This window comes from Cyclopterus lumpus, chromosome 11, assembly GCF_009769545.1.
Source record: "Cyclopterus lumpus isolate fCycLum1 chromosome 11, fCycLum1.pri, whole genome shotgun sequence".
Taxonomy (NCBI): domain Eukaryota; kingdom Metazoa; phylum Chordata; class Actinopteri; order Perciformes; family Cyclopteridae; genus Cyclopterus; species Cyclopterus lumpus.
In genome coordinates, this window is record NC_046976.1 from 2,167,356 (window position 1) to 2,179,839 (window position 12,484).

The 12,484-nt window shown below is 44.8% G+C and overlaps 1 protein-coding gene across 7 annotated transcripts in view; it reads right to left on the reverse strand.

Moving 5' to 3' along the window:
• Nucleotides 1-9,654, reverse strand: part of brd2a (bromodomain containing 2a) — a 10,534-nt gene extending 880 nt beyond the window's left edge. Inside the window, exons 1-12 of one of the 7 annotated variants that reach the window (XM_034544526.1) lie at nucleotides 9,397-9,654; nucleotides 4,673-4,979; nucleotides 4,198-4,335; nucleotides 3,791-3,932; nucleotides 3,467-3,666; nucleotides 2,678-3,313; nucleotides 2,408-2,536; nucleotides 2,112-2,303; nucleotides 1,477-1,739; nucleotides 876-1,195; nucleotides 631-759; nucleotides 1-260 (exon numbers count right to left, since the gene is read on the reverse strand). The exon at nucleotides 1-260 is cut by the window's left edge and continues 880 nt beyond it. In XM_034544526.1, coding sequence (XP_034400417.1) covers nucleotides 136-260; nucleotides 631-759; nucleotides 876-1,195; nucleotides 1,477-1,739; nucleotides 2,112-2,303; nucleotides 2,408-2,536; nucleotides 2,678-3,313; nucleotides 3,467-3,666; nucleotides 3,791-3,932; nucleotides 4,198-4,335; nucleotides 4,673-4,979; nucleotides 9,397-9,527 — 2,712 coding nt within the window. In that variant the 5' untranslated portion in view covers nucleotides 9,528-9,654 and the 3' untranslated portion in view covers nucleotides 1-135. Of the gene's footprint in view, nucleotides 264-630; nucleotides 760-875; nucleotides 1,196-1,476; nucleotides 1,740-2,111; nucleotides 2,304-2,407; nucleotides 2,537-2,677; nucleotides 3,314-3,466; nucleotides 3,667-3,790; nucleotides 3,933-4,197; nucleotides 4,336-4,672; nucleotides 4,980-7,523 lie in introns of all 7 variants that reach the window. The other 6 variants (XM_034544525.1, XM_034544529.1, XM_034544528.1 and 3 more) reach the window with 6 other exon arrangements.
• Between the last annotated feature and the right edge of the window lie 2,830 nt (nucleotides 9,655-12,484).

Sequence of the window (12,484 nt, forward strand, 5' to 3'; positions counted from 1 at the left end):
CCTAGTGCTGGTCTCGTCCGATCGTCCTGCGGCTCCTTCGTCAGTAACTTTACTGCAGTTCAGTCCGCTCGCTGGGAAGTGAAACACCCAGGGCCCCTCACATGACCCTTTATATATGGAGACACTGCCTGCCTCTCAGCCAGAGTCTGAGTCGCTTGTGTCCGAGGAGGAGGAAGAAGAAGATGATGAAGAGGAGTCTGAGGAGGAGCTGCTGGCGCTGAGACGCGACGGCTGCGTTTGCTGCTCAGTCGTTGGTTTCTCTGCTGGCGAAAAGACAAAGCAGCTGCTTATAACACATGTCATCTTCTCATATCTCAACAAAAGGACGGTGCACTTATCTCATACAATTATAGATACATGGACTTCTATAAAGTGATTCTTTAACACGAAAACTGTGGACAATGTAAAAAAGTCTCATCAAATTAAGTCTTTATTTTAAAAAGCATTAAAACACCTTACTTTTAAGTAATTTTGTACATGAACCAGGAGCTTCCCAGAGTGAAAAATAATGAGCGGATTTGCAGACCAGAAAACAACGATTTGCAAAAACTCTCCCGACATAACCATCATCGTCCACTATATTTCTGAACGGCTCCTCTGTACTGTTAATATGAAGAGATGTTAACTTACGTTTGTTCTTCGCAGGCTTCTTCCCAGAGTTGAGCTGCCCACTGACGTCCATCAGCCTTCTCTCCAGCTCCAGTTGTTTCTCCAGAGCGAGCTCCTCCCGAGATTTGCCAGCAACGTTGTTTTTACTTGCTGTATAGAAAAACAAACGTAACAGCCATAAGATGGAGGGACTGCACCAAAGGTCTACTAATCCAGAAGATGAAATGTTTAAGATAACGTGAACTTGATTATGGGCCTAAACGTACCATATGGCTTACGAGGCTTCTTCCTCAGACACGTCATGACATATCTCTCCAGCTCCCGCAATGTCGAGGGCTTCAGGGTTTCAAAGTCTATCTCGATCTCCTCTGGGTTGGTGTCTCGGAGCGAGGGCTCGCGGGACTGGATGATGTAGACAACGCGGCCCAGCTTCTCACCGGGAAGCTTGTTGATGTCCAGGCTAAGTTGGCGCTTCTCATCGTACGACATGGGCGCCGTCTCCTCCTCCTCATCCGAGTCGTAATGACTCACAATGGGATCGTGAACTGGCTGAGGCATGCTGAAAGTCATGCCGCCCTTTTTGGTTCTGATGGAAGACGTAGGGGGAGACGGTTAAAAGATGCTCCACTGGAACCCACAAAGTGATGAGCACATGAGCTTCAGAAACAGCGAGCAGACATCACATTATAAGACTTGCATGGATGATGTACTTTTTTGAATACAAACAATTTCTTTAGAAATCTTAACACGTAGCAATCCGTCTGATTTTTTGCTCAAAGCCAGGTCCTTTTGTGGGCATCTTTCGCCAGCCCCTTAAGCAAATACAGCATACAATACCAACACTGTCCAACAGATGTCAGTACTCACTTGCTCTTGTTGTTTTTCTTGCTTGGAGCCTTCTTGACTGGCACGACAGGGCCAGCCGTTCCTCGGTTACTCTTGGGTTTTGGAGTCTTGGCAATCTTGGGAGCCTTGGGCGGTCTAATGGGAGTCACCTCCTCCTCTATCTTCCGGTGCTTCTCTTTTTCTACCTTCTTCTTCTTTTTCTTGTCTTTCTTGTCCTTCTTTTTCTTGGGTTTGACAATGGGGCCTTGTGAGAGTGCAGTGAGCTGCTCGTGTACAGCTTTGAGCTGATGGGAGAAAAAAAGACAGGTGAGTCAGTGGAATACTGAGGGAAGGGTATTGCAGCAATAGCTCGTGACAGGCCGTGGATGGACCATAAGGGACTTTGTCAGTAGCTCTGGAGAGAGGTTCCACACTACTTGTGTCCATTTAGAGCACAAATATCTTGTCTCAAGATTTAAATATTGGTGCCACAGAAGCAGTGGTTGGTGTTTTCCTGCTTTTGGTGTTGTGGAACCTCCTCTTAATAAAGCAGGTTGATTCTTTAAAAAAAAAATTTAACTGTTGATATTATATCACCGCTATGAACCAATTAAATATAATATTATAAGATGATGCGATATATTATCTTATATTATCTTATTATTAGCAGTACAGACCTGCTCCTGCAGCTCTGCCAGTCGGTTTGCCCTCTCTTCCTCAGAGTCGGAGCTAGGGCTGCTCTCACTCTCCTCACTTTCACTGCTGAGCTCACTCTCTGAGGATGACGAAGACGAGGAGGAGGACGATGAGGAGCTAGGTGGCGCTGGAGCCTCGTCTGGCATCTTAGCAAAGCAGAACTCAAAGACATCCTAAACGGATTAAACAGTAGGTGAGTGAACCAGATAAAAAAACAGTGACAATGTAAAGGACACTATAGACTTGAATTATTGATTCAAAAGAACGAGTGCATTACCTGCAGTTTTCTGGCCATGCCCACCACATCATGATCAGGAGGGTTGTACTTGTAGCAGTTTGAGAACATCAATCTAACATCAGCAGAGAACTGCTGGGCGTCACGATACTCTCTGCCGTCCATTTTACGCTGAAGACAATAAGAGAGGGAGATTTGAGCTAAACTGAATCCAAATGCATCTGCCCCATTGTCTGGAGTCACCGTGGAAACCCTCATTCTCCTTCTGAGAAAACATATGACAACTGTGTGTGTGTGTCTAAGGCTCCCTACCTTGATGGTACTGAGGTCCATGGGCTGCTTAATGATGTCATGGTAGTCGTGAAGGCCGAGCAACGAGGCGTCAACGGGCTTGTAGAACGGCCAGGCATATGCTGCATGCTTCTTTGACAGCAGCTCCTTCAGGACCCCGTTGCAGTAGCGGAGCTGTGGGTTCAGCTTGCTGCGGCGCACTGGTGGTGCAACCAAGGAATCTGGTAAATCCTTCTTGGGAGGTTTGATGGCTCGGCCACTCACGCCTCTCCTGCCCCCCGCTGATTTGGTACCCATCATCACTGTTCCACAACCCATCCCCATTCCCATCCCCATGCCCATCCCCATCCCCTGGCTAAGGCCTTGGTTCATCCCCAGTGTGGAGTTGTGGTTCATCCCCAGTGTGGAGTTGTGGTTCATCCCCAGCGTGGGGTTGTGGTTCATCCCCAGCGTGGAGTTGTGGTTCATCCCCAGCGTGGAGTTGTGGTTCATCCCCAGCGTGGAGTTGTGGTCCACTCCGAGAGACGTGAGGGTGAGCGGGGAGTCGTGCCCACCGCCCATCCCCAGGCTGATGCCGCTGACTCCCATGGTGCTCATGATGGGCATGGCTACAGTTGTTGGTGTGGTAGTGTCTGCTTTCCTCTTCACACCTTTTTTCTGTGGAGGAGAATTCGATAGGGGGGGGGGGGGGGGGGGGGGGGGGGGGGGGGGGGGGGGGGGGGGGGGGTTAGTCTATGGTCTTCCTTACCTTTATTCAAAATATCCTCACACTGACGACACTGATACAACAGGTTTTGTGTAATACATTACCTTCGCTGTGGGCTGTGTGGGGGGCAGACCAGAAAGGGTAGGGATGCTTTGTTCAGTTGTTAGAATGGGGGGCAGGCTCTTGGTCACGTGTGACTGAGGGGGTGTAGAGAGAATGGAGTCGGGTGTTTCCGGCGTGGGGGGCGAGTACGCCGACTGGGATACAGCGGGGACCTGATGAGCTGTTGTCACTCCTCCGGTGACTGTGGGGGAGGGCAAACATGTGCATTTAGGAAGATTACATGCTTGTACCGTATGTTTGATGAGTGCAGACTTGACATGTCTGGCTGTATTAGCCTGCTTGCAGCCAACGCTCACTTGCATTACCTCTGCCTTTTCTGCCAAGTTTGGCTTGTTTGACTCGCGGAGGGGGGGGAGGCAGCTCGAGTTCCTCCTGGGGCATCTGAGCCACTTTCTGCAGAAAGGCCTTCTCCAGAGACTGAGCCATTAGCACTATGTCATCTGTAGGCTAGAGGACAATACATTTTAAATATCAGGATTCCTCTATACTCTTACTAAATTAAAACTTACTTCGACACTTTCTTAAAATTGTGCATCTAAACCTTTCATGGTAAGGTAAATGGCTTCATATGAAAGTTTGTATATTGTATGTTTTGGGGACAAATATCAGCAGGTTCACCACATACTGGCTACCAATAGCAGCTGGCAAGAGAAATAATCTTCCCATAATGTCTCTGGCTCACATGTTTTCAGACAGACAGACAGATTCTTACCTTGTTATAAATGTAGCAATTGGTAAACATGGTGTTGAAGTCCTGCATACACTCACTGGCACTGCGGTAGAAGTTATTTTCTAGTCTCTTCTTAATAGAGCCCATGTCCATGGGAGTTTTGATGATCTTATGATAGTCCTAAAAAAGGGAGACAGAGACACTTTCAGGGTTGTTCCAATTAACCCATTAAAAAGGAAAAGACAAGCAAAAGTAGTCTGACAACTTGCGTTAGTGGCTACCAAATAGAATAAAATATGTACTATTGGCAGGCTGTCATTGGACTACCTAATTGTTAGGATGTAAAACCTGACAGTAGGGTGGCAATGTGATACAATGGTGGCTAGTATCTAGGTGTTTTACTACTAACAGTGATGATGAAACATGCCCATATATATATATATATATATATATATATATATATATATATATATATATATATATAAGTTATTTCCAATTGTCTTGTATTCACACTCACAGGCAGGCTGAGCTTTGTGGCATCAACAGGTTCATGGAAGGGCCAGGCAAAGTGGTGCCTCCACAACGACTTGAGCAGGACTTTCTGTAGGAACTGAAGTTGGTTGGTCATCCTCCCCTGTCGGCTGGGGTCTCTCACCAGGGGCTGCGGGGGTCCCGACGGGGCCATATGACTGAGGGGGGGCATCCCAGGACTCTCAAAGCCCTCATAGAGCAGGGACGGTTTTCTGATGCGTTTTCCAGCTGTGCCAGAGCTCTGGTCCATCGTTGTGACTCCCATAATGCCAACCTCAACCCCGAGAAGGGAGCTGTAGAGAGCGATTGAAAGACCAATTAACTAGGTGGCAGTTTGTCTGAGGTTGTAGAAGTCATGGCGAGACCAACACGTGGTTAGAAAATGTATATTTCTACAAGTCTCCCATGTAAATGCTAAACCAGGTTTGCTCTTCACATCAACAAAATAACACATTGTTGACTTTAACAGTCAAACTTATACTACAATGTGCATTGATTGTCTAATGAGACAGTGCCTTTGCAGGAACTGCAACAGAAAACGGTTTTGCTCATTGCCTCTTGGATATGGAATATTTAGAGCCCCCCCCCCCCCATTACTGGCAGCATTAACATTGATGAGAGATATATATATATATATATATATATATATATATATATATATATGACATGCATTATATGCCATCAATCTTGACTCATCCTGATTCCCTAACCACAAACTCGGTACAGAGTAAATCACCTTTACAAGGCACAGTCAGCCAGGCGTTACTGGAGAAGCACGCATTAGACTTGGAATTTAGCCCTGCCAAATCTGCACTCCCGGTCCCAGGAGGACAGGCAGGACTTTCACTTCCTCCTCTGTACATCCACCTCACAGATCACACAGACTGAAGTCTACCCCATTTCCATGAGGGAAAATTATCCTAAAAGGATGTTTCAGATGCCAGGTTACAGTACTGACTAGACTATTTTAAAAGTCGTTTTACGGGGAAAGCCAGCAAGACTCTATACAGAATGAGTGAGGCCATTGGCCCTGAAAAATCCCACCACTGCCCTAAAACCATTAATGTCGCTGTGCAGCAGAGGGAGTTCCTGGTAACTTCTCAGCGGCAGTTGGGTTGCCAATAACAGTCACATCCGGCATCTCTACAAGTTCACACAAGACTGTTAAGAATCCTAAAAAGCTTGAGACTGGTGTACAAATCCTGTGCAATTTAAACTTCCCAGACTGCAGCTATGAACTACTGTGAGAAAACAGCATTCCCTAAATATGCACCACTGCAATAACCAAAAGAGCATTACAATCATCAAAACAATACAACCACAGCACACTCTGATGTCATGGAACGTTAAGCATCCACTGCCCCCATTGTCAATAACATGAACTCACCATGTCACATCTCCAATGGCCAAATGACACTTTGACTGCAAAACAGTTAAGCCAAAGGGGGCAACCTGTAGTCATCTGCTGTCAAACACCTATGGTACTTTTGGCACTTATGGATTTGCCCCTTCGCAACTTTATATCACAAAAGATGTCTGCACAATAATGTCCTCTTAGTCATTGCAGCTTAGCAAGTTGGAATCATGCTGTAAAATAGGTGCACCCATGTATCTAGAACGTGCTTTCAGAGGGTGTTTGCACTAATCCCCCCCCTACTCAAGTACACTTACCACAAATAGTGGCAATAGTGTAGCTCCTGGGGCTTAATTGTTCCATATTAAGTGTACAGACATGGCTATAACTGAGCAATAGAAATAAATATTTACATGTTTACATTACATATTTGTTTTTGGTAAGGCAATCTGTTTTGAATGATACAACTTGTGGAAACACATTTGACAGTTAGTGTACTTTATTATTTAAAAGGGGGAAATAATCATGTACATAACATTATCAACGCTAAACAAAAACATATTTTCATGTTAGCTGTATTAGATTAACATATAACTAAGAGGTGAATTGGGTATGGGAGCCCAGAAAAAAACAAAGGAAATGAATATTGAAGTAACAAACAATTTAACTTAAATTAATTAAATTAACAACCCACAATGAAAGTTGCAACCGTCACCTAACTTGACTTTGAGTGACATGAGCTATGTAACCTGGCAACCAACTGAAACACCCAACACACAGATAGCTAAAGCCGGAGCGCTGTAATGTAACGTTGTACCAGTGATCACAACAACCCCCGCCCGTCACATGGCTACAATAGCAACCCGGCGGACCACGCAGAAATACCGGTGTGGTCCTCTGCCTCCTTCTCGTTATCTGGTGTAATGTAGCTTATTGTCGTCAACATCACAGTCTGGTTAGCCGCCAGTATATATATATATATATATATATATAGAGAGAGTATATAGCTATAGACATAACGTTAGATGATAATCTGTGCCGTTAACATACCGTATGTCATGGAATTTAGAACACAGGTTACATTACCACCCTATGAACAAGAAGCGCCAGTCTACTGGTAGAGTGGGGAAAGCTTGCAATCTGTGACGCTAATGCTAGCAATGCTAACAGAACTGCCAGGCAGCGGGAGAGAGCGGCCAACAGCAGAGGCGCTCCGAAGATGGCGCCGGCGTAGTACGAACAACAGTCGCAGCTCGTTACAGCCCACAAAAAGAACATTCAATTTCCTCAACGTGAATGTTGTTACTACTCATTTTACCGCCCGCGATAGACTTCTTTCTGTAGCACTCAGTCCATTTCCTTCTCCCACTCGTATTACGGCAAACACAAGCCGCCAGCAACGATATTTTGAATAAAACTCATGAGAAATATTTACAATATTCCCCATGATGGAAAGCTGAGAGTCGATTTTACCAGTAGATACCTGTCAAGGAGCGGGTTAACAGCCATATCCATCAGGATGGATCCGGATTCTGTTTATAGCTAGACTCAGACCTGGATCGTCTCAGTTCGTCAGCTTTCCGCTCCCCGTCACTGCGAACTCCTTTAATCTGCTTCGTTGAAATGGCGACGATGCGACTACACCCTCGGCTTTATAGACCGACCGAGCGTCCTATTGGATAGACTACTTCAGACAGTCCACACCCCCCGAGTTTCTATACGCTGTTTAACATGTCGGTAAAAGTCACCACACCCCTAAAAACAGAAACTTCACTGACAGTCTTTCGGGCCAACCTATTCGCATGTTTTTGCTGTCGGTCAAGGAAATTGTACAACATTATTGGCCGAGCCTATTCAGTAATACAGATATGCGTCTGTAACTGGTTCCTCTATTTAATCCTGTACAAAATGCGAGCGCACCGAACCCCCCCCCCCCCCTGCTTATCATATTACATTGCGTCAACGTGTGCAACGCGACGGCAGGGATTGGTCAATATAGTTGTAACGCGGGCTTTCAGGGCAAATATCAAGAAGCCCATTGGTTCTTCCACCGAATCACGTGTAACCCTCGAGAGCCTCACCCCACAAGCGCTCTCTTTTGCCTACCAGCATGTCCGCATTTCTGTCTTTCAGAAGGGCTGTACAGCCGCCATCTTTAAGTATACTGACAGAGTATAATAATAGACATATCTTCAATATGTCCGGTAAAACATCAAGCAAAACATACAAAACGTTACATGTTTCGCGTACAAACAGAATAATTAAGTAGGGTCCGTCTGGTGCTTAAGAAAGGCCGCCATTTGAGAGGACAAAGCCAACCAAGGCCTTCGTGGCTCACAAACGCCAGTAACGCACAAGGGTTAAGTCCAATTCAATTGGAACTGCAAGTGTGTATAACGACACGTCTGTAGACAATTTACTTCGACGGAAGAAAATGCCACCGGGGTCATAAGAACTATAGACAATGACCCACTGAATGACACAGCAGTTTTCCTCACTGACCTCAGACTGCATCAAAGTAAATACTGCTTTTGTCCAGCATAACTCACGTTAAATAAGACAATCTGACTGACAAAGCTAATTAAAAGTATTAGGAAACCGAAAAGAAAAGTAATCTTCTTTGAAGATGCAACACCATATCTAGCCTTAATAAGTTTACAAAATAGAATTAACCAACAGTATAAACAATGGCATTACATAACTAGTAAATCTTCAAAAATACTTCATCATAATAATCTTTTGAAAGCGACCGACAGTCTATAAATCCAACAACCATACAAAATGGTTACCTAACCACATGCGCCCATCCCCCACACCAAGGTTACAAATTCCCCACAATGTCACTCTAATAAACCATAGAAGGTAAAACTGGATCCATACAACATTACTACAAAAGTTCTAACAACTTAACGCTGTTAAAAACTCAAACGCAGACTGCGGTTAAAAACGAAATTTTAAATAAAATTAAAGATATGACATAAAAACCTTGAATTTAAAATAAATACAAATGTTGACTGGTAAATCCCATAACAATGCGAAACCTTTCTTCAAATATTCTTCTTGTCTTCCGCCTCGATACTTTTTAACCAGCACATTTCCCTCAAACATGTCCGCCTTCTTCCCCATTCCCTGCGCTGGGTGGGGGAGGGGAATCATGTGATGAAATTGGGCTGAGCTCACTGTTTATCAAAACTTCGACACGTGGCATTCCGCCAAAACTGACATAATACGTGTCCGTGTCGTCTCCTTCGTCGCGAAAACGTCCATCCAGATACACATCCGGGCCTTTTTTTTAACAAAGCATAAGGCGCAGATTTGGGCATAAAGTTGGCAAAATATCCGAACAAAGAGCATACTTTCCGATGGATTCGGTTCGCTCCGATTGGTCTTCCTTAACCACGTGACGAAAAACGATTTCAGTGTTACTTATCGTGCTATTTCCTAAACTTCCTCTCCTGTAATCCGTGCATGGTCGCGGTAATCCCATACACCCCGTGTGTAGTTCCTTAGTTTTTCAAAGGGCTTTAGTAACGTCTGTTTTCTCCAGGTTACGATTGCCGTCGAGCTCTGTTGTGTTGCAACACAAGGCATTGCGCATGCGCATGCGCCCCCCCCCCCAACATGAAGACACATCGCCACCGATGCACGGGGAATGCGGGGAGGCTGATCTAACAGCAGTTTTTTTTCTTCGGGCAAATGCGTAGATCCCGCATTTGAGTGTCCCCTAGAAAGGAGGTGGGATCCGGCCGCAGAACCGACGAGTGTTGGTTTCCAAATTAAAGCAGGAAGAAGTAAATAAACACGTAAATGAAATACACTTTTAGCATATGATAATTGTCTATACTTATATATTAGATAATTATCTATCAGGGGATTGAGAACCAAACAGAATAACTTTAGTTTAGTTTGGGTTTTTTTCTCGAAGAATATTGAACATTATTCTATTGGGATTATGTCTATGTCATGACACAGCTGTATTGCTATCCGGATGTTTGTTTATGTATTTCCTTGCAGCCAGTCCTGTATGCCTTTAACACAAACCTCTACTAACATTGAAACTCTGTGTAGATGAACAATTGATATTCAAAATGAAAAGTATTTCTGATATATGAAGTGAATCATACCTGCAAATAATTGATTTTATAGTTGAAAATATTCTTTCTGGGTCTTGAGATGTTATTATGTTTTTTTCTATTATCTCTATCTCTATTTCTATAATATATTATGTTGTTATAAAAATAAGATCAAAAAATTCCCCAAAACCATAAAACAACAATTCCCACAAAATCTACATGAATGGTGTGCTGATCATTCACCGATCTGAAACTAGATAGAATGCCCGACATGTCGTGTTACAGGTTGTATGTGTCTATGTTTTGTGGGGAAAACAGGCTCTGACCTGAATATCCAGGGAACAGCCAGGGGAACTGGAGGCAGGGAAGGGTTGGTAGATTACATCAGAATCAGCCTGCTCTGACTCATCAGCATGCTCTCTCCCTCCCTCCCTCTCTCTCACTCTCTCCCCCCTCCCTCCCAGTGAGTCCCCTCTCTTTGTTTGATTTTTTTACAGCGCCTGGCTGCATCAGCCTGTCACATGATGGCAATCGGTCCAGAAATGATTGCCACGGAAGCTCTCTCCTTCACAACCCTGAGTCAGGTTGCCAGAGTTCTACAGATCTACTGCACACCGGTGCAGCGCTGGCGCCCAAGCTCCGGGACCACAGATCCACTTCATGCTCCTTGCATGCGCCTGCTGTCATAAATAGGCTGAAGCAGAATAAATGAGTGCATGGGGCATATATTTGTGTGTCTGTCCCATTCGCATACTATCTAGTCCATTCACTTCCTCTCACTACGGCTCTCAGTAAGCCTTCCCTAGCAACAACAGTCTCTTTGTCAACAGATGCAAGCAGCAGTTTCCCCGGTACAGAAGAGCCCTGTGTGTTCAAGGTTTCCTCCATTCCCTATGAAGAACTGTCACGTGCAAGCATGCCAGTCAAACCAGCACTAACATTATCTCTCCCCGTGAACATGTTTTGGACATGGAATCACAGTATTTGGCATGCAACATGCTGATCTTTCCATATTTGCGTCTCCGTGCGTTATTGTTCGCTTCACAAAGCCTGTTTTCAAAAACACACCTGTGTTGTTCACCCTTGTGTTGTTGCCGCAAATATCTCTACTTTCTCTTTTTTCCACTTTGCTAACATAGTATTATTGAGTTATTTCTCAGAAGAAGACAACTTATTATTATTATTGCGATATCTATAGAAAATAGAAAATAAACAATACATCAGTCAAGTCTTCTTTACCTTTCTTTATCGAGCGTTCTGTCTCTTTGTCTGCAAATGAATTACACTCAAAATACAAGTGAAGGGAGGTGGAAAGAGAGTCACGGTTAATAACTGTAAAAGGGTCATTTTAAGAGAATCTGTGTTATTTACATACCGTTATTATATGTGTCCCTGTCAAGTGATATCAATATTTCATTTTAAAATATCACGGTTGTCGTCAACACTGGCATGTATTTCAAAATATCAATATACAACAGCCTCTACTTGATACCCCGTTATTATGTGACAAAAGACAACAGGGCCCCTCTCCCATATTGGTGCACGTGTGGGTTTATTTATTCATTTATTTGGAGCCCCACTAGCCGCCACCAAGGTAGCCCTTACTCTCCCTTGGCCCACACATTAATTTGACATGTAAAACATATGTAATTGAAAGTCCAAGAACAAGGGGAACGAAAGAAAAACAAGCAAACTACAACAATAACAACAAGTACCCACACTACATTGCAATATAGTCAAATGTCTGATATGGCTTAGAAACAGCATACGTTTGTGGACTTCAGCTCTGCCTTCAATCCCATCATCCCGTCTCTGCTGCAGGACGAGCTCTCCCAGCTGTACGTGTCCGACTCCACCTGCAAGTGGATCACAGACTTCCTGTCTGACAGGAAGCAGCATGTGAAGCTGGGGAAACATGTCTCAGCCTCTCGGTCCATCAGCACCGGTTCCCCCCAAGGCTGAGTTCTTTCCCCTCTGCTCTTCTCCCTGTACATCAACAGCTGCACCTCCAGTCACCAGTCAGTCGAGCACCACCCTCATTGGACTCATCTCTGGTGGGGATGAGTCCCCCTACAGGTGCGAGAATGACCATCTGGTGACCTGGTGCAGTCAAAACAACCTGGAGCTCAACGCTCAGTGCAGATGGTTCTGGATTTCTGGAAGACCGCAGCACCACCCGCCCCCATCACCCTGTGTGACTCCCCCGTCAACGCTGTGGAGTCCTTCCTCTTCCTGGGCTCCACCAGAACCCAGAACATCAGCTCCATCACCCAGAAGGCTCACCAGAGGAAGTTCTTCCTGAGGCAGCTGGAGAAGTTCAACCTGCCAAAGACCATGATGGTGCTCTTCTACACCATCACTGAGTCCATCC